Source organism: Cnephaeus nilssonii (genome assembly GCF_951640355.1).
Source record: "Cnephaeus nilssonii genome assembly, chromosome: 11".
NCBI classification, from domain to species: domain Eukaryota; kingdom Metazoa; phylum Chordata; class Mammalia; order Chiroptera; family Vespertilionidae; genus Cnephaeus; species Cnephaeus nilssonii.
In genome coordinates this window covers 32,094,463-32,116,133 of record NC_137082.1, presented here as the reverse complement: position 1 = coordinate 32,116,133, position 21,671 = coordinate 32,094,463, and the positions used below count along the sequence as shown (strand labels likewise).

The window sequence follows — 21,671 nt, the reverse complement described above, 5'->3', positions numbered from 1 at the left end:
AGTAGAGGGTCTCCCCAGAGAGAACCTTGTTTTATGTTTTTAATTACCTAGTATCCTCCCCCCACCCCCATAAAAGGATTTGAAGCAATGGAGCCACAGTGGTGTGAGGGGACTGACCCGGAGGGTGTGTTTAGTGACTGTGTTTAGACCCAGGCCCTTTGTGGACATTGTTTCCTTACATCAACACTGGCAGCCATTTATCGAGGACAGGAGTAAAGGCCAGTTCTTGGCTTTCACTTGTGGTTGCTCATCTTCCAGACAGCCCTACAAGATCAGTGCAACCTACTTTACAAGGCGGGGAGACAGGTAGGACAGTAGCATAACTTCCCTGAAGTATCTAACTGGGAGGGTGGAGACTGAGGTTGCCCCTCTGTGGGTCCGACTCAGCTTATGCTTTCCTCACTGCACCCTTCAGTTTAGTTCATGTAATCAATGTGTGTACAAGTTCAATGTGGGGCATATGGAGAAACCCATCTCCGTCCCCCGCCCCATTAGGTTTTTCTCAAGCAAGCCTGTTTCCCGGGACTAGGACACTGAACTAGAAGAGATCGTTGGAAGAGGAGGTGGGATGTTTAGGAGGTATTTTGTCAGCCACTAGTGAGTTGAGTCTGTCAGGTCTTCCCTCTGTAGCCCCCTTTTCCCTCCACCCCCACTCTTTGCCAGCCCCTTTCTTTGTAGCCTAGATGTCTGTAGTGACATCCATTCCTTTATTATAGCCACCACCACCACCACCACCACTACCACCACGTTGCTGGGCAACCCAGCACTCACACTTTCACCTTTTTGTTTTTCCCTCAAATGCCTAATTTGGGGGTGGGGCTTTAGGATGGGGAGTAGAGAAAGAGCAACACAGCAGCAGACCCATCTGGTACTGCAGGGTGTTAATTACCCCATCCCTGAAAAGCTTGGCATATGCTCCCAGTAGGAAATAGCAGCCTCTGCCTCTTCCCATAGGACATAGTTCTATGTCTCACCCCTCACCTTCCACACCCTCATCTTGCCTACCCATAAACCTCCAAATGCAAACCGAAGTTGGGATGGCTGCCCTAGAGCATAAAGAGAGTTGCTTCTCTAACCGTGTGTTGAGGTGTGTCCAGAGCTTATCAAAGGCTACTGGGTCTGCTGGTTTGATGCTGGGTTTGATGTTGGTATAGACGGAGAGGACATTCCATTGTGATGGAGAATTGAGGGTGAAAAGTAGATCTGTTCTACTCCTGAGATCTCTAGGGAGAATGACTGAAAACAGCCCATCTGTAAGGGAGGTTGTTGTTTTATTGTTTGTTTTCATATAAGCCTAACTTTTTTGTTGTTATTACAATTCTTACCCATTTCCCTTTGCTCCATCTGTCCTCCATCAGTCAGGAGACTGTCCCAAATCCTGTTCCCCATTTTGAAAAAACAATTTTTCCCATGCTTAACCAGCTTTGCTAAAAATAAATCCTTAGATATAAAGCTATGTCATTCAAAATTCATTTTTAATCCCAGTCTGTATCATTACATATTTTTTAATGTTCCCAATATTTTGTGTTCTACATTTTTTTAATTTCATAATTCATTGACTCAAGTATTAAGTATGTTTTTTTAGCATCTGCTATTATATAATACAGCTATGTTATCATTTGCCTAACCTCAGTGGGGTATTTTTAGCATGTCCAGTATTTCATTTTAAATTGTACACTATGAACATACTCGCGCGCACGCTTGTGTGTACTAGACGCCCGGTGCACGACATTCATGCACTGAGTGGGGGGTCCCCTCAGCCTGGCCTGCGCCCTCTCACAGTCCGGGACCACTCGGAGGGGTCCTCAGTGCCGTGGAGGCAGGAGAGGCTCCCGCCTCTGCCGCTTCGCTCGCCAGCCGAGAGCCCAGCTTCTGGCTGAGTAGTGCTCCCCCTGTGGGAGCGCACTGACCACCAGAGGGCAGCTCCTGCATTGAGTGCACGTCATAGCGACCAGTCGTTCTGCTGATCAGTCAATTTGCATATTAGGGTTTTATTATATAGGATATATATTTTTTTTTTAACTTCCTTGAGTTATATTTCCTATGCTGGCAGATCCCAAACATTTTGGTCTTAGGAATCCTCTTGCACTCTCAGAAATTATTGAGGACCCCAAGGAGCTCTTGTTGAGGTATATCTGTCAGTGTTTATCATATAAGAAATTACAGCCCAAAATTTCAAAATACACATTTTGTCATTAATTTTTAAATGACAATAATAAACCCATTATATGTTAAAATAAATAAGAAATTTTATTAAAATAACTATATTTTCCAAAACAGAAAAATATTAGTGAGAAGAATGACATTGTTTTACATTGTTGCAGATCTCTTTAATGTCTAGCATAGAAGACAGACAGATTCTCATTTCTGCTTCTGTAGTTAGTCTATAAGTGATAATGTTTTTGTTAAAGGTTGTTGGAAAAGAGAGGAATAGTTTAATAAGCTTCTCAAATAATCTTGGGTGTTCTTTGCATTTCACCAGAACTTGACATGTGATAGTTTCTTTAAGGGTTAGTTGTAATTTAGAATCCAAATCCATTGCAGTGGATGCTTTATACATTACTAGAGGCCCCGTGCACAGATTCGTGCACAGGTGGGGTCCCTCGGTGTGGCCTGCAGGGATCGGGCTGAAACCAGCATCCAACATCCCCCGAGGGATGTAGTAGTGCACAAAGCCCCAGGGAGGAGCTGCTCCCGCTCATCTTGGCCCTGCTCATCCTTGTCAGCTGAGCATCTGACCCCCCCACACCCCCGTCTTCTACCACCACCCCTCGCATCTCCTGGTCTGCCGCACCCAGCTATAGAGAAGTGGGTCTCTAGGGCGGAGCTCCTGTGGCCTCGCTAGGGGTGCAGACTGAGGCTCAGAGAAGTGGGGTGAGTACCCGAAGGGCACCCGGGGCAGACCAGGGAGTCGCAGTAGCAGTGCAGCAAGGCCACCCACTTCGCGCACCATCCTGCAAGTCCTGGGGTGGCTCTGGTCTGATAGGAGGAGGTGAGCACTAGGGACAGAGTTCGTGGTCTCTTTTTTTCCTTCCTCCGTCCCTTGGTTCCAGCTGCCCGGGGAGGATGCGGTTGGAGTGGTTGACGAGTGGTGCCTGGGGAGCGGCGGAATTTGGGCCGATGGCCCAGCCGCCCAATGCGAACTGCAGCTCAGCCCCATCTGCTTGCAGTCTTTCATAGACTCAATCACCTGTTTCTCTTTTCATCTGTCCAAGTTGACTGCTCCCTGGTGGTCAGTGCGTGTCATGGCGATAGGTCAACCAGTCGCACAGTCGCTTAGGCTTTTATATATATAGATTACATTTAAACCCCACTGGTCTTTCATGCCTTTGAGTGGATCTTTTACCCATGCATGATATTAGAAAAACATATATCAACTAGAGGCCCGGTGCATGAAATTCGTGCACAGGGGGGGGTGTCCTTCAGCCCAGCCTGCACCCTCTCCAATCTGGGATCCCTCTCACAATCCAGGACTGCTGGCTCCCAACTGCTCGCCTGCCTGCCTTCCTGATTGCCCCTAACCGCTTCTGCCTGCCAGCCTGATCACCCCCTAACCACTCCCCTGCCAGCCTGATTGATGCCTAACTGCTCCCCTGCCAGCCTGTTTGCCCCTAACTGCCCTCCCCTGCCGGCCTGGTCACCCCTAACTGCCCTCCCCTGCAGGCCTGGTCACCCCTAACTGCCCTCCCCTGCAGGCCTGGGTCCCCCCCAACTGCCCACCCCTGCAGGCCCGGTCACCCCCAACTTCCCTCCTCTGCCTGCCTGGTCACCCCTAACTGCCCTCCCCTGCAGGCCTGGTCCCTCCCAACTGCCCTCCCCTGCTGGCCATCTTGTGGTGTCCATCTTGTGTCCACATGGGGGCAGGATCTTTGACCACGTGGGGGCAGCCATCTTGTGTGTTGGATTGATGGTCAATTTGCATATTACTCTTTTATTAGATAGGATAGAGGCCTGCTGCATGGGTGGGAGCCAGCTGGTTTGCCCTGAAGGGTGTCCCGGATCAGGGTGGGGGTTCCCTTGGGGCGTGGGGCGGCCTGGGCGAGGGGCCTGTGGTGGTTTGCAGGCCGGCCACGCCCCCCGGCAACCCAAGCAGAGTCCCTGGTATCTGGGATTTATTTATCTTCTACAATTGAAACTTTGTAGCCTGGAGCGGAGCCAAGCCTCCTGCTGGCTCTGTGGCCGCAGCCATTTCTGTTGGGATTTATTTATCTTCTATAATTGAAACTTTGTAGCCTTAAGTGGAGGCCAAGGCAGGCCAGGGCTGCAGAAGTTTGGCTTCCTTCATCGCCGGGGGCAACCCTAGCCTCCTGCTCTCTCCAGCTCCGTGGCTGCCATTTCTGTTGGGATTTATTTATCTTCTATCATTGAAACTTGGTAGCATTGATTGGAGGCCTGGGCCAGCAAGGGCAGGCGGAAAGCTTGGCTTCCTCCATAGCCGGGGAAACCCAAGCCTCCCCCCTGCTCTCTCTGTGGCCACAGCCATCTTGGTTGGGTTTATTTGCATATTTGCTCCTGATTGGCTGGTGGGTGTGGCTGGAGGGTGTAGCGGAGGTAACAGTCAATTTGCATATTACTCTTTTATTAGATAGGATTGTTGGGAAAATATTGGTTTACTGAGATGTGCAGATCTGCTAAATGTTGATACATTTTATTACACAATATAAAAAAATCACATTCATTAATATTACCAATCTCATCAGCATCAGTATTGGGAAGCCATCAAGTTAGTGATAAATGCATATTTCCAAATTGCTAATTTTCACTTAAAAGCTTGAATTTTATCATTGGCAACATATATTGTCAGTTGTTTTTCTGAACTAACAAGTTCACATAGTCAGAGGGCTGCTGCAAAGAGTGCCTTGGAAGGACATACAAGAAACTGAAGACATGGAAGGTTGGGAAGAGAAGACAGTGAGAAGGAGGTTTTTTACTTTTACAGAGTCCATAATCTCCTAACAATAATTCTGAAATCAAAAGAGATCTGAAAACCATGGTATTTTGTTTTCTTTGTTTTCCCCCAAAATCAGATTGGTCCTGAACCTTGTTTGATACTAAAACCTGACCTAAAGTGGCATGAAGCTCCTTATATTTTCATTTATCCCACTTGTGACTATTCATTCATTTTGCAGAAATAGTAGGGTATTGGGTACAGGGTGCTGCCTGGGAGCGTTGCACAATATATATTACATGTACTCACCTGACCTTTCTAAAATACAAAAAATTCTGAATTCCAAAACACAGCTAGCCTAAGATAATGGATGTGTGTATCCTTTTTTAATCTTGAATTTTGAAACTGGTGAATGCATTACCTATTCAGAAAATTAAAAATTTTAATCTTTTGAAAACTAAATTTAGCACAAAGCCAGCTCACGGTAAATAGTGGTGGCTGCTGTTAATCGTCCCTCCGGGCCTTTCTGAACTGCCAGCAGATCTGTTCATGGCCACACTATGTTTCACCGTTACAGCAGCCTCTGTGAGTGTCACTACTTAGATTTACATCTTAGAAGACTGGGATGCAGAGGTTTGGTGATAGACCCTGCCAACCAGCTAGGTAGTTCCCTACCCAGAGTCCAGAGCTCATCTCTTCATCCCAACCCTGAGGCCGCTCCACTTCCCCAGAGCACCTCAGCCATTGGCATGGCGCCCACCGGAGTTGTGTGTCCAGGAGAGGAGTGTTGTGTGTCTGAGAGGAGGGGGAGCATATAAGAAGAAAACTGTGGCTAGACTCACCTCAAATCCTTTAAAGGGGCCCCTTTTAGAGCTGGGACATACTGTCCTGTGGGCCAGCCAAGAAGTTGTGCCTACAGGTTAATTATACAACACTCTTTCCTTCAGTTGATTACCAGATGTAGTAGTAGGGGCTTGATTTCAGGGACCATGTGTAAAAGTTACTTTCTTATTTAAAACCCTAGAGCCTCAGTCAGCACATCCAGGACAGAGACTATTTTAAAATGGATTCTGCACATGTGCCATAATGAGCTCACTGAAGTGTGCATGTGTTGAGTGTGAGCCTAAAGGATATGTTATGGCAATTTCAAGTACACAAATTATTGGGGTTGGCCTTGCGGTTGCCATTCTAGGCCCCATTGTTCTCCATTTCCTCTCTCCTTCCACCCTCTGTGGCCCAGGAGAGAGAAATAGAGATGGCTGCATGTTTCAGGAGCCATCAGACTCTGTTCTCCCAGGCATTTTTATAGCCACTAGAAGCCCTCTGCTTGCTGCTCTGAAGGGGGCAGTTGGTGGGGATAGGTGAAATACTTGCTGCCCTCTGGCACCAACTGGTCTGACCAGTGAGGCAGGATGTTGGGAGGCCACCAGAGACTTTGACTGCCAGCTCCATGAACCACAGCTTGGGAACAATAACCTTCCCTTGGAAACCTAGTCTATCTAAATCACACTATCTTCCAGTCATGAGGTAGGACTGATTGGAGAAGCACCTGCTTTTGGATTTTTTCCCAGATCTTTAATTAATGGCTTCTTAACCTATAAGCTTAGATTAGGTGCTGTTTATGAAGAATCTGCCATGCCCCAGAACTGTCAGGTTCGGATTGCTCACTGGGGCTCCAAGCAGATTCCAAAGACCACTTTTTCAAATATTAAATCTTTTTTATTTTATTACATTCATATCCATATCCTTTATAGAAGAAATAGAAGAAACTCACCACTGTTTATATTTTCAGTACGCTTCTTTTCAGTTTTATTTATCCACACCCACCCACGCTTTTCACAGTTGATTTCTTAGGCTATTGATAATCCCTTTTTCTCCCACAGTTAACATTCGAACATAAACATTTTTACACATCATTTTAAAACATTCTAAGAGCATTGTTTCCTTGGCTGAATTTTGGGATATGCCCTAATGTACCTAACTGGTCCCTGATTAGGCTGACCCATTTCCCTTGATTAGTGAGATATTTTAATTTGAATTAAGTGTTCTTTCTTTAAGATTGATACCTAGACATACAATTGTTGGATCAAAGAATATAAAGATACATAAAGCTTTTCTATTTTGTGGGTGTATATATATTATCCTACCTAATAATAGACAAATATGCAAATTGACCATAACTCTGACACACCCACAAGCCATGCCCACCATCCAATCAGAGCGAGCATGCAAATTAACCCAAACCAAGATGGCTACAGCCACAGAGAGCAAGGTTTCCTAGGTAACAGAGGAAGCCAAGCTGTCCGCCTGCCCTTGCCAGGCCTAAGCCTCCACTCAAGCTACAAAGTTTCAATTATAGAAGGTAAACAAATTCAAACAAATGGCAGCAGAATGGAGCTTGAGAGAGCAGACCAGGGTTGCCGGCGGCAACAGGGGAAGCAAAGCTTTCCGAACACCCTGGCTGGGCCCACCCGCTTAAGGCAACAAAGTTTCAATTATAACCCCAACAGAAATGGTTGCCGGCCTCGGAGGGAGCCCCAGGCTTGGCTCCGCTCCAGGCTACAAAGTTTCAGTTGTAGAAGGACAATAAATTCCAGATACCAGGGCCTCGCTTGGGTTGCCAGGGGGCATAGCCGGCCTGCAAACCACCACAGGCCCCTCGCTCAGGCCGCCCCATGCCCCAAGGGAACCCCCACCTGATCCGGGACACCCTTCAGGGAAAACCAGCTGGCCCCCACCCCTGTACCAGGCCTCTATCCTATCTAATAAAAGAGTAATATGCAGATTGATCATCACTGCAACACACAATATAGCTGCCCCCATGTGGTCAAAGATCCTGCCCCCATGTGGACACAAGATGGCCACCACAAGATGGCCAGCAGGGAAGGGCAGTTGGGAGGCACCCGGCCTGCAAGCGAGGGCAGTTGAGAAGGACCAGGCCTGCAAGGGAGGGCAGTTGGAGGTGATCAACCCTGCAGGAGAGGGCAGTTAGGGGTGACCAGGCCGGCAGAGGAGGGAAGTTGGGGGCAAACAGGCTGGCAGCAGAGTGGTTAGGGGGTGATCAGGCTGGCAGGCAGAAGCGGTTAGGGGCAATCAGGAAGGCAGGCAGGCAAGCAGTTGGGAGCCAGCAGTCCTGGATTGTGAGATCGGGCCTAAACGGGCAGTCGGACATCCCTTGAGGGGTCCCATATTGGAGAGGGTACAGGCTGAGCTGAGGGACAACCCCCCTCCGTGCACGAATTTCGCGCACCGGGCCTCTAGTATAATACAGAATCTCCATTTATTCTCCTAGCTCATGCATTGTCAATGAGGGTAATGGGGGAGGGGTGAAAAAAATCTTAGCGGTTACAATGGTTTGTGGCCCTCCAGTGGGCTACAGTGCATAAACAGATATACAGCACTTGTGGTAGGAAAATTTCATGCAGGGACCATAATGAAAAGAAAAGGCTGAGAAGCATTGTGTTCGCTGTATGTGAGTACACATCTCACTCTACCCTTGGAAGCTTTTAAATCTGAGCTTTTGGTTTTGGGTTTTAGAATAATCTTCTGGTCTAAAAGATCTTGGTTCTTTATCCAAAGTTTAAGAGTTTGAGAAGGGTGTGAATAAAATAAAATGTATGTGGCAGTTACCACTGTTAATATTTTTCTTTCTATACAATTGGGATCCTCCATGTTCTGTAGCTTTGTATTCAGCCATTGTAACATTGTCAGTGTTAGTCTTTGCCAAGGGCCACTTTGAAATATCCCTTGTGTTATGGTTCATGCAGGGGTTTCCCTTGTCCCCAAGCCTGGGAGTCAGGTTCAGGCTCCTGGGAGCCCAGGTGCCTGGCTGCTCTGGGACTTATAGTAATTGTCCCTTGTTTGTTTCAGGTGTGATCCCCTGGGCCCATTTGCTGTCGGGGGAGAGGACCTAGACCCCTTTGGGTGAGTACTGCTGGAGAGGTGGCAGCAATACAGCTTGCTCTCCTGGCTTTTCAGCCCAGCTCATTTTCTAATTCTAGAGCTTTTTTTTCATCAGTCTTCCTTTGTGGGGAAGGAGCCAGTCTGTTGCCGAGCAGCTGAGAAGTCATTGCCATTGTTCTGCTCTGTCTTGCCTAGAGCCGTGCAGGAGCGCTCTGAGTGTAGGGGAGGGGCTAAGCCAGCACAGCAGGCAGCTCCTCTGTCCTTTCTGGCCCCTCTTACGATGTGGAGGACAGCAGCCCCCTCCTTGGAGGGCGGATACCATGTGGGTTTATCAGGTGTGGGCTACAGACCTTAGGACATCTCAGGGCTACTCAGAGGTCACCTCGCTTGATAAGGGGAGTCTTTAATCCCCAATAAGCTCTGGGTGGTTCTTGTCACACACCCACTAAAGTCATTACAGCCTGAGCTATGCACTGTCTTCTCTGAATGAGTCACACTAGATTTTAACCTCTGCTGCAAAGTGTCGCAGCTTGACCATCTGATTTTTAGACAGTGATGAAGTCACAGAAGTGCACAGTTAAGCTTGAACAGTGACCTCAAAGTTTAGGGGAACATCAGCACATGTGGCCTAGTTTGAGCACATGAGGTTGGGTCCATGGAACTTCATGAGAGAGATGCTGTCAGGAGCCAGATGGAAGACCCACAGGCAGTCCATAGATTGCCCTGGGGTTCTTTAAATAAACAGCAGAAAAGCTAGCAGCATGGATTGTCTCAATGTTATCCTTAGGCCTTAGACCTAAAGTAGTGCCCTGCAGAGCCTCGTAATGGTTCTGCCATGATGGTTCTGCGTTGACCTTGGCGAATTCTGGCACCTGTTCTTGATCAAATTGCCCGCCTTGGGTACAGGTCATGGCAGGAGTCTCCATTTTGTAGGCTCAGGGACCCTGGAGAGCCAGAAGTCCAACTGTGCTGTTTGTGTTCTTGCCCACTTCCTGCTGGTGCTCAGGCAGCCATCCCCGTGCGTCTGCTTGAGCCACCATGCAGGAGTAGCCCAGGCATTCTTAGTCTGTTCTCACCTCCTTCACCTCTTCTCCAATAGCTCCCTGCCATACCTGCAGACCCATTTTTCCTTCTTGCCTCAGGTATCGAAGAGGTGGCATGATTGTGGATCCTCTGAGATCTGGCTTCCCAAGAGTACATGTTGACCCATCCTCGGGCCTCCCAAACCGGCTTCCTCCAGGCGCTGTGCCTCCAGGAGCGCGCTTTGATCCCTTCGGACCCATTGGGACCAGCCCAGCGGGGTAGGTATTCACTCAGGTATGCTGAGAAGTAGGACCTGATGACAGCGTGTCTCAGTGCTGCAGGAACGAAGGCATCATACCAGGCACAGATGCCAGTAGCTCCATGCCCCACTGACAAGAGAGTGGAGCCTCCTCCAGGCCCTGCCAGATGCCCTCCCGAAGCTTTCCAGGAGCGCCCATTCCTCAGTGCCTCCCTCCGTCCAGTTCCCCTTAGAGAGGACCCAGGAGAGGAGCAGCAACTCCCTCACTGTGTTTAGCTGTGTCAGGAACCCACTGGATCCTTATCAACACTCATGGTTAGATATTACTGTCCACATTTAGTAGATGGAGAAAACCGAGACCTTGAAGGATGAAGTAACTTAGCCAAGGTAGAAGAATCAGGATTCAGTCCCAGTCTGTCTGGCTCTAGAGTACACGTGTGTGCTCTTAAATTCCACAAACCACCCCATCATTCTATAGTACAGGCTCCCTCAGCTCAGGGCCCTGTCCGCCTGTGGGCCCCTGACCCTCCATCACTCCCAACTCACCAGCCCCTCTTTCCATTCCAGACCTAACCCAGACCATCTCCCCCCGCCGGGCTACGATGACATGTACCTGTGAAAGCCTCAAGAATGTAACATCCCAGCCTTCCCTCCACTCTCCTGGAGCTACCACCTCTGGCCCCATCAGCAACCGTGTTCTTACGGGCTGGGGGCAAGGGACTCTGCCCATGTGTTTGCAGGCTGGCTGGGATTGCCTCCCTACTTCTTGTCAGAGTCACAGCACCTGCTGCAGCTCTCCACTTGGCTGCATATAGGTCCCAAAGAGAAGTCAGACTCTCTCACCACCAGCTCCTCCCCACTTCCCAAGGGAAACTCCGGCAACATACACCCTCTACCCAGTGCAGCGCTATAAGAACAAAATGCATTTTGGATGTTATTATTAAGAACCAAATGTCAATACAGAAGTCATGTTGCCGTCTTCCATTTTTCTTTACTGCACAGTTCCTTCCAATTATGAGACTTTTGAGCTTGAATCTTTGTGGGGCTAAATGACTTTTCCTTCCCTGGGCCCATTCTTACTTCTCAGGCACCTTCCCTTCATAAATTGCTGTTGGCTCCTGACATCACCAAGATGGGTCCCAGTATGGCTGTGTGGATGAAATGAGTGACTGGAAACCTCATAGGCCACCAGGATGGTTTCACACGGGCAGGCACATTGCAGAAAGACTGCATGCTTCTTGGAGGGCAGAACCCTCCAGTTCCGCCTTAGTCTGTGACTGGGCAGTGGCAGCCTACAAACAGAACAGACCTGAGCACTGATCTCTTTTTACCACTAACTTATTGAGTGACCCTAAGTCCCTTCCCCTCCCATGGCTTTGTGCCACCTATGGAATCTGAGGTGCCCTTCCCATTCTGATGTCTGCTTCTGTGTATGCCGACCCCTGGGAACTGGGGCAGAAGGAAAAGAAGGAAGGTTCAAGGCTTTATGTGGTACTTACAGAGTCTAACTCTGTGCCTCGCACCCCCCGTGGGCCTAGCCGAGCACAGGAACACGGGCTCCATCTGAGCATGGTGTGGAACTCCGGGAGGAGCGGGAGGCCAGCCTCAAAGCCATTGGCTGGGGTGGATGGAAGAACTAGTCAAGCACGAAACAACCCAGGAAGGCATTCACCCCAGGGATTCCCACCTCTGGAAGCCTGTGCCCTCTGTCCAGGCCCACCTGACCTTTGGTGTTCTCCGGATCCTTTTCAGCCCGAGGAGGCCTGACGGAAGTGATCAGTGATGAACCTTATGCTGGAGTGGAGAGAGCACCATAGAGCACCAGGCTCAGACGCAAGACATCAAAGCACTAGTCACTTTGGCTCCACAACTAGCATTTCAGCCATGTTTGGGTCCTTTCACTTCTCAGCTCCTTGGGTTCCTTCCCCTAAATTAGGACATATTATTTCTCTGTGGGCAGGGGCTACCAGAGCCTTTCTGAGGTGTCTGCTAATATGCTATAGCCTGGGACTGCCTGTCTGCCCTGCCGGAGAGTGGATTAGGGGTAAAATAAATTGGCCCATAGGCCCAAGGTCAACCTGAGATGTGGAGGCTGGGCCAGGGTGGGGAGGCTAGCATGAGTGGACTCTCTGGGCATTTCTGGCAGACCCCATCTCAAGCACTGATCTAGTAAAAGACCACCTTGGTCCTTTAGAACACGTGTGCTCTGGAGAAGGACCCGAGGTGAGGCAGAGCTGCAAATGTAGTCATCAATCCTAGTTTGTTTCCCCAGGGGTCAGCGATGGTGGAATGTTTTTGTTTTGCAATTGGGTCATACCTGCTACCAAAAGGACATGGGCAATTTACTCATAAAAGCATCCTTTACTATAAAAGGAGGCATTTAAAAGAACATCTGACCAGAGACCATCTGACAAGCAGGGAAGGGGAATAGATCACTTTTAGAACCCTGACTCAGAGAAAAGACAAGATCGAAACAATAAATTTGCCACTTAGAGTTACTAGTAGCAGAGGTCGAAAGGATAGTCCAATACATAATTCTGTTTTCGGAAAACAGAAACTTTCGTGATTCATGTTCAGAATCAGCCATTTTTGTGTGTGGGTCTCCTTGCATCAAGGACATTGAGTAACACAGATGTCTTAGTTCCATGTGGGCTTTTAGGAACTTCTAGGTCAAGCTGTCTGTGCTTGTAGTCAGGCCACGTCCTTCCTTTTCAGCCATAAGTAATTGCCAAGCAGCAAATGGGAACGGTTCAGGTTTGTTTTTTGGAACCCTAAAGGTTGGAGCCTTAATAAATATCAGCACTTAAAAACCTAGTTCTCTTTTTTAAATAACTTTGTATATAATTCACATACTTATGAAGTTCACCCTTCTAAAATTGCGCATTTAAGTGGTTTTTAGTGTGTCCGCATTATGTGCACCCATCACTATATCTAATTCCTGAACCTTTCACCACTCCAAAAAACAACCCCACTCTCCATTCCCCCCTTTCCAGCCCCAGGCAACCACTAGGCTATTTTCAGTCTCTAAAGAGTTGACTATTCTGGACAGTTCTCATAAGTGGAATCATATAATACGTGGCCTTTTGCACCTGGATTCTTTCAGTTAATGTTTTTAAGGTTCATCCATGTTGTATAGCATATATCAGTGCATCATTCCTTTTTATGGCTGAATGATATTCTATTGTATTAATATACCACATTTTCTTTATCCATTATCACTTAATGGACATTTGGATTGTTTTTACTTTTTGGCAATTATGAATACTGTTGCTGTGAACATTGTGTACAAATTTTTGTGTAGAGATATGTTCTTAATTCTCCTGGGTATAAACCTAGGAATGGAATTGCTGGGTCATACGATCACTTGATACTAAACTTTTTGAGGAACTGCCAGACTGTTTTCCAACTTCGCTGTGCCATTTTACATTCCCAACAGCAGGATATGAGGATTCCAGTTTCCCTACATCCTTGCCAATACTTGTTAGTCTTCTCGTGTATAGCCCTCCTAGTTGGTGTGAAGTGGTATCTCATTGTGGTTTTGTCCTCTATTTAAAAAAAAAAAAAAAAAAGAATTTTGCCCTAGTCAGTTTGCTCAGTGGTTAGAGTGTTGGCCTGCGAACCAAAGGTCACGGGTTCAATTCCCAGTCAAGGGCACGTACCTCAGTTGCAGACTCAATCCCTGCCCCAGTCGGGGTACAAATGGGAAGCAACCAATCGATGTGTCTCTCTGACATTGATGTTTCTCTCCCCACCACCTTTCTCCCTCCCCTCTACTCTTTCTAAAAAAAAAAAAAAAAAAAAAAAATCAATGGAAAAAATATCCTTGGGTGAGGATAAAAATAAAAAATAAAAAAAAGAATTTTACCTAGGCCAAATAAGGTAGAGACCAGAGCCAGTCCCCCTTGGGGAGCAGACCATGGCTTTGGTGATAACCTTTGGGATGGCCATGGCTAGTGAGCCACAGAGGAATTGGGTTTGAATTTTGGGGAAGGTTCTGTGCTGGATGTGAATCGGACAGGTGCTGTCTGCAGTTAAGTTTCCGTGACCTTTCCAGGTCTAGTGACATTCATGGGATCACTTTCACTTGGTTTGAACTTTGTTTATCTGGTGGCTTACAAGTGAAATAAAGGTCTTATTCCAACTTCTGTCTTTTGGTGAAGTGCCATAGACCACTGCACTACCATCCCTAGCAGCCCCCACATCCCCACCTTCTCTTCTTGCCTTATCTCCTCCTAATTTTGAGCTGGCTGTGTTTCTCATTGCAGTCATCTACTCAGTCATGAGCTTCTGACAACCTCCATTAAGAAGCCATGAGTCTCTTGAGACCCTGACTCCAATGTATTATGTTCAAAATGGAGACTTTATATTCCTGCTGGATGGCCAGTACCTGCTGACACATTGTTAGAAAGCGGTAGCAAGCTCCACACAACCTCACTCTTTGGAACTCGGCTTCCCTCGCGGCTTCCCTTTCTACTGTCGTGACATTCTGTTACTGATCCATGACTCACTTCAGAGAAGGAGAATTAGAATGTGTGGGACAGTTAATGTCCTCTGCCTCCTTCTAATCTTGTCTACTTTGGTGCTGTGCCAATAAGACAGGCCCCACCACCAAGGAGAGGAAAGACACACCACACACACACACACACACACACACACATTCATATCCTCAGCTTTCTCTCATAAAACATGCTTGCTTGTGGGCCACTACCAACCATTGGAGAGATTCAATGACAGGCAGCCAAGTCCTCAGCTTCTGTTTGTCCTCGGGATACTACAAGACACACCCAAGTCACTTCAGCTATGCTTGGCCCTGGATCTGACCTGTAGGGTGGGTCAAAAGGCAGGAAATGTGGGCAATGATGGGTGGCAAGTCTCAAGTGACTAAGGACAGACTCTAAAATGCAAAGAGGAGCAATGATAATGAGGTTCCAATATTCGACTAGTGGCAGGGCTGGGTAGGAGGTACCAAGTGAAAGGCCCAGTCCCTACTGAGGCTAACTGTGCAGTCTAATAGAGGAGCCTGGGTGGCCCCATAAAGCCATGTCCCATATGAACTGCATAAAATAAGTGAGAGTGATGTGATGGGGAGGGGAGTGGGGTCCTGCTGAACTGTTAGTCCAGTGGTTAAGCTGCAGTAAACAGAAATGACTTGGGCTTAAAAAAAAGGGGGGGGGGGTATAGAGATTTAGCAAGGTTACATCATCATTGTCATGATCTGGGGATCAGGAAACTCCAGAGCCACACAGCAACTGCATAGATCCGCAACAGAAAGTGAACGCCCTTTATTCTGCCATCTTGACTCCCACTCAGCTAGGTTCAAATTCAAGGCTTAACTCAATGCATCTGATAGAACCTATATTATCTCTCTAATCATAGCTGCAAGAGAGCCTGGGAAATGTCTTTGTTCCCTTTTCCCACCTTTCATTCAGGAAGGTGCATTGGGACAGAGGTCTGGTGTCCTGGTCTCCTGTGTCTGTCTGCACTGCCAGCCATGCTTCCCCAGCTCACCCGAACCAAAGGGTCTCCTGCGATGCTTGCTCCTAAAGTATACTGTACACCCTGAGCCCAAGCCAGACGGGATCCAGGTCTCAGGGAAGGGCCTTTAAATCCATGTTTATGAGTTCCTCAGGTGATTCACATTATCAGGCAAGTTTGAGAACTGAGAAGGGAGGAAAAGACTTTAATCATTGGTACACAAATCAGCAGCAGCACCTGGAAACTTGTTTGACATGTAGACTCTCAGGCTGCATCCAAGACTTACTAAATGCGAGTCTTATGTGCATATTAAAGTTTAAGATGCTCTAGTGTACAAACTACAATGTTGTCCTTCACCTGGATATCAGGTGCAATCTTCTTGGTTCATGGCACAATATGATTAGTGCATGCAAGAGCCCCTTGTTTTAAGTTTTTCTACTTTTACCTCCATTCGCTTGACCCGTGAATCAAATGTGTCTCATATGTTTTTAAATATGCATACATTCTTGTACTAGAGAATACATTATATCTTCAAATAATAACCATAATGCGATACTGTCCTCATTTTCTAGGCCAGAAAAAGAGACTTTGGAAAGGTCCAGTAATTTGCTCAAAACCAAGCCGGGGTCTCAGAATCAGGCAGGCATGGGTGTACTCTCAGCCCTACCTTTGCCGGTGGGTGGCCTTATCTGCAAAGTGAGCATCGCCTCTACCTTCGGGATTGTTGTAGGGTCCGGCCAGATAATGTGTCTTATAAACAGATAGTTGGAGCTCAGTGGCTACCAGCTATTACTATTACTGAGTCACATGAGTAGATAAGCCTGGGGGCTCATGGACAAGAAGAAGGGAAACTGCCCTCCAGTGCTGGAAACAAGCATTATCTGGTACTCGGAGTACTAGGCTTTTTCTAGTCATGTGTAGTATCTTAGCCACCGCTGCCATAACACTGTTGGCAGCATTGGTTGAGGTGCTGGACTTGCCCTCTGGGGGTGGTAGCATGATGGGAACCTGGGTCTGCCTGGTTCTAAAGCTCTTTCTGTAGAACCGCTGCATCCTATGCAGGTGAAGAGCATGGATCCCTGAGCAAAACCTATTTCTGAAGCTGGAAAACGAAGTCAGGGCTTGTGTGAGACAGGAACATGACCCCAGGATGGTCTACGACTCCTAACTCAGTCCTGTCCTGTTTGTGAGGTGTATCTCCTGTATCTGAGCACTTCCACATACAGCCACGGTGCCCAGGACACCCAGGTTAGGGGTATCTGCACAGGAGCATTAAACAGAAGAAGCAGGCCCACGAAATCCCTGTTATGGTGAGCGCCTCCACGGGGCCCCAGAAATGGGCTTGGGCTCTGTGCAGGGCTCTGTCACCAAATAACGCCCACCTCTGCCTCCTGAGTTGAGTAGGATAGGAGCTACTCTCCCCATTGAACAGATGAAAAAGCAGGCCCAGAGCAGTTAAGTGACCTTTCCAAGGTCATGCAGACCACAGAATTTCTAGCTCCAAGGCTCTCCCTAAAAATGCCCCAAACAGGTTGGCCCCCAAGTGATTAAAATGTAAGTCCTCTTCTCTTTCCCCCTGGTCTCTTCCACCTCCCTTTTCCCCCTCAGCAGTAAGAGGAAGGAGCCATACAAGTTCAGCACCTTGGTCAGCGCCCACCTTCCTCGCAGCTGCCAGAAGCATCCTTTAGGCCAGGTTAGGTCAGAGTCTACTACCCAATCCAGGATGGCCCACTCCTGGGACAGACAGGCATCCCTAAAAGACGGGTACCTGGCTGTAGGTGTCTTTCCCCTCCTTCAGATTAGAACCACAGGAGCACAGTCTCATCCTGTAGACTGCTTGGTGCCCAGGGCATAAATTCAAGCGAGAAGCCTATGAAGAAGAGAGGGACATGCAAGGGCCCTGAGCCATGGTGACCTTGGGCAAGTCCTTCAGCTCTTCCCCTCTGTAAAATGGGGATAAAGGTGGGCCTGACTGTTGCCAAGGTCCTGTCCATCTGTGAGATTCCATGATTTTAAGTGGGCTGGGTACCTGACCAAGTTCAGTACTCTCCCACCTGCCCTCTCCCCCACAGAACTTTCCAGCTCACATTTAAACCATGGGCCTCAGAGGGCCAGCCCACAGCCCATATCTGTCCACTAACATGCTCTGACTGGCCTGCATGTTATTAAATTTAGTAAGATGCACAACGGCATATTGTTGAATTTGAGTCCTGACTGCTATGTACCAGTTCTCACCTTGTGACCTTGGGTAAGTCACTTAACCCACCTGTTCCTCGGCTGCCTCATCTGTAAAATGGAAGTAAGATAGCATCCACTCTCCAAGGTGGTTATGAGGTTTAAATAAGCTAGTAGAGGTAAAGACTTAAAAGAGTGCCTGGCACAGAGAGGACACTATTTCATGTAAAAATTTGATGATCTAATGTGTGATGCATGACTGGCTCACTGAAATACAGTAGCAGGAAGTCTTTTCTTTTTATTCTACCAACCTCTGTCAATTCCCCCTTTCTCATCTCAGCGGTGAGCGTCCAACCAATAGCTAACTGGTCAATTTGATTTTCAAACTCAGTCCAATTTAAAACTTTCCTACTCACAGCCAGTTCTAGGATGTCTCCTCTGATCTCTTAAACCCTTGCTCCACTATGGTGGGGTAGGGAGGATGAAAGGAGAAAGATAAACTGTCTCTTCACTGGCCATGATGTTGGGGATTGTGGGGAGGTGCTCTTATTCTAATTCACACTGTTTTTGGTGTGTGTCGGGGGGGGGGGGGTTGTTTGATTGGTTGGTGGTTTTTGTGTTTGTTGTTTTTTTGATGCTGGGGTCTCCAGTAGACAACATGAATAATTTGGGGAATGGTTAGAGCTTCATCTTAGACTCTCAGAGAGGAGTCGGGTAGTCAGGGTCTCTGTCCAGTCCACCAGAGGCCCCACAGTCCATCTGCTTCTTAAGGAAGTATGCTGGGCTACATAGCCACCGGTACCACCCCACGCTCCAGCCTCCCTTCACTGCCCTTCATCAACTCTTGGAGCCCAGGAACACCGGGGTCCTTCACCTCCCTCCAAGGCCTCAGAACGCTGGGAGGGGATGCAGGACTTCCCTTCTTCCTCCCTAACTGTCAATACCACCATCCCTTCAAGCTAGCATGGCAGTTCCCATGGGCCTCCCACATCAGAAATTCTGCAGGTCAGACACAGACCTCGTCCCCATGTTCACAATCGCCCTTATGCTCCAGAAGATGCCTCTCAAGCCCTCGAGAACACCTTCTTTATATTTTTCATCTGTTTGGTGCTATACCTCCAAAACCAGCACAGAGTTGACACTCAGATCTTTGTTGGAAGAATGGATTATCTTGGATGAGCAGTACTTGAGTGGTCTGCAGGCCATGCAGTTCAGCAGCCTCCAGCTGGGAGGCAGAGCTAGTCCACTTCCTGGGAGAACTCCCGTCTCTGTGAGTGATTTAGTAAGCCCTGGGCAGCGGTGGGGGGATGCCTGGGCCCAGCAGGCAACATCCCAGCAGAACACTCCCTTGTCCTCAGATTTGGCCCGTCACAATTCTCAGGCAGTAGGATAATCCTTTTCTCCACTCTTTTACCTACACAAAAGTCCAGATGTCCAGCTGCTTTTTTAAAAATCATGAACTCTGGCAACCCTAAACCCATCCATCATAGTGCAACAGCCAGCCAGCGCTGACACAGCGCCCCTTTTAATCCCACCACTGCTGTCCACAGCCACCTGCTTCATTGGTGAATGTCACCTACAGGCATTGGCATTTGGGCCCCTGCTTTCATTTTTTATGGGGGAGGGTGGAGACTCAGGATGAGAGTCAGATGCTATCGGTGAGTCAGCAATAATAACAATTCACCTGTGGGTATTTAATCCCTAGGAGTGGCTTCAGTAAAAGGAGATGTGGACACACAGAGAGGAATCAAAAAGAGAAGGGTAGGGAGAGATTGGAGGAAGAGAAGAACTGGGAGAGAGAGAGGGATGACCTTTTCTGAATGTCCTTGACCCTACCTCAGTATTGGCCCAGATGCCCCACCACCCTGCTCCCCTGGCCAGCTGTCCTCATTACCCTTCCCCCAGCCCAGGAGAGCAGCAGCTGCCACTTCAGTCTTGGCAGCTCAGATGCTGAGAAGGGACAGGCTGCCGAGATGGAGTCCTAGATTTTGAGGTCAGTTCCCTGGCTGCAGCTGGAGACCACTGTCCCGGGGACTGGCCTCCCCAGTGCCAGTGTCACCCCTTCAATACACTTGGCTTCCAAAGTCTTCCTGCCACACACATCTGCAAGCAATCGTAATGGTTGACTGAGCCTCAGCACATACCAGGCCCTGTGCAAGGTGCTGGACCAGCATGAACTTGAGTCCTCATAACAACCCTATGATTTGAGGACTGGTCGCCCCATTCTATAGATGACGAAATGCAAACTCCCATGATGATGCCCCTGCCTTACAGCATGCCTCATTTCGACACGCCAGCACAGAACCCGCAGGCCTCCCTCCCAGCTTGCTTCTCCCATGTACACACCGGGCTGTTTTATGCCCCTCAGCCTCTGTTTATGCTGTTCCTCTGCCTGGAATACCTTTCCTGCCCCCCTCATCCAATACTGCCTCACTGTTTTAAGATTCCTATTATCATCCCTTCCACAAAAGCCTTTTCTAAAATAAAACAAAAAATAAAAAACACAAAAAAACAAAAGCCTTTTCTGACCCCAACTCAATCAGACAATCCTGTACTTCCTCTGTACCCCCAGCCCCCAACACACACACACACACACACACACACACACACACACACACACACACACACACAGCCTACTGGGCACTGTCCTGTTTCCCTAGATGGTCTGTGACCAATTCAAGGGCAGGTGCCATTTGCCCCACAGTGCCTTGCCCAGGGAAGAATGCAGATTAGGTGTAAATGAATGGACAGATGGACGGGAATAGCTAACATTATTGAGGGATTATGAAGTGTCAGGCACTGTGCTAACTGCTTTGCAGGTGCCAACTCATTTATTGCTCACCATGTCTTATGAGGAAGGCACGGTTATTAGCACCCCCATTTCACAGATAAGAAAACAGAGGCTCAAGTGCATTAAGCAGCCACCAAGCATCCAGGGAACCAGCTTCCAGAGCCCTGCAGTGCCTTTGTACTTTTATCTGATGGATGATTCCCATTGGACCCCCTCCATAAGGGGCCCTGCCCCCAGTCACTCAGAAAGCTCAGAAGTGCCTGGCCTCCTAGGAGGAAGGAGGCGATAGTCTTGCCATCCTCTGCACCATTCAGCTACCCTGGGCCCTCCCACTGCCCATTAACAACCCGGCCCAGGAAGAAGAAGGATGGGAGGAAGAGGGTGTTCCTACCAAAGACAAAAAGATACAGCATGCCCAGGGGTGCTACTCTCTCGTGCCAGGCTCTGGTCACTGGGGCATTGGGGTTTCTCAAAGGAGGGGAGTTGGAAGCTTGGGGAGCCTCTTGACTAAATCCTGCCTGACTCCACTACTCTATCCCTGAAGATACCCAACACTTGACCAGTAAATGCTAACATACCTCCACTGACAAGGAGCTCCCTACCACTCCAGCCCAGGCAGGTCTCACCAAGCTTCTCCTTCCCTTAGCTGAAGTTTACCTCCTCGTGGACAAGGGAAGCCCATTCTCTCCCAGGGAAACCAGCAGATGCAGCTGGCGGCGTCTCCTTGACTTCATCAGTACCACCGACACCCCACTTCCCTCCCAAACAGAACCTATAGACAGAAATCCACCTCCTGTGTCTCTCAGTGATGCCTCCCTCCCTCCCCTCTCCATGCCCCTCCGAAGCTCTCCAGACACAGGGTAACGTGCCTGTAGCTTTGAAGAGCCTCTGCTTGGTTCCCCGTTTCCCTCAATCCCCAGAGAAGGCAGGTGGGGAGGTTCCAAATTTTATTTGGAGGACCAGGGAGGTGGAATGATTTGCCCAAAGGCCTACAGGGAAGGGATGGCCTGCAGGACCTTGCTCACCTGGTTCCCAGCCCAGAACCACACCAAATTCCAGGTAGAAAATGCTCCCTGGACATCTCTCTGCTTCCACCTGTCAGGGAGCAGGAAGGATAGAGAGAGCAGCTTAGCATGGAGAGGGGAGACTGTTGCTGT

At 48.5% G+C, this 21,671-nt stretch overlaps 1 protein-coding gene across 2 annotated transcripts in view; it reads left to right on the top strand.

Moving 5' to 3' along the window:
- PSMF1 (proteasome inhibitor subunit 1) overlaps positions 1-13,839 on the top strand; it is a 39,581-nt gene extending 25,742 nt beyond the window's left edge. The window contains exons 5-7 of one of the 2 annotated variants that reach the window (XM_079783921.1): positions 8,759-8,812; positions 9,934-10,092; positions 11,826-13,839. In XM_079783921.1, the coding sequence (XP_079640047.1) occupies positions 8,759-8,812; positions 9,934-10,092; positions 11,826-11,856 (244 nt within the window). In that variant the 3' untranslated portion in view covers positions 11,857-13,839. Of the gene's footprint in view, positions 1-8,758; positions 8,813-9,933; positions 10,093-10,640 lie in introns of both variants that reach the window. The other variant, XM_079783920.1, reaches the window with a different exon arrangement.
- The last annotated feature ends 7,832 nt before the right edge of the window (positions 13,840-21,671 follow it).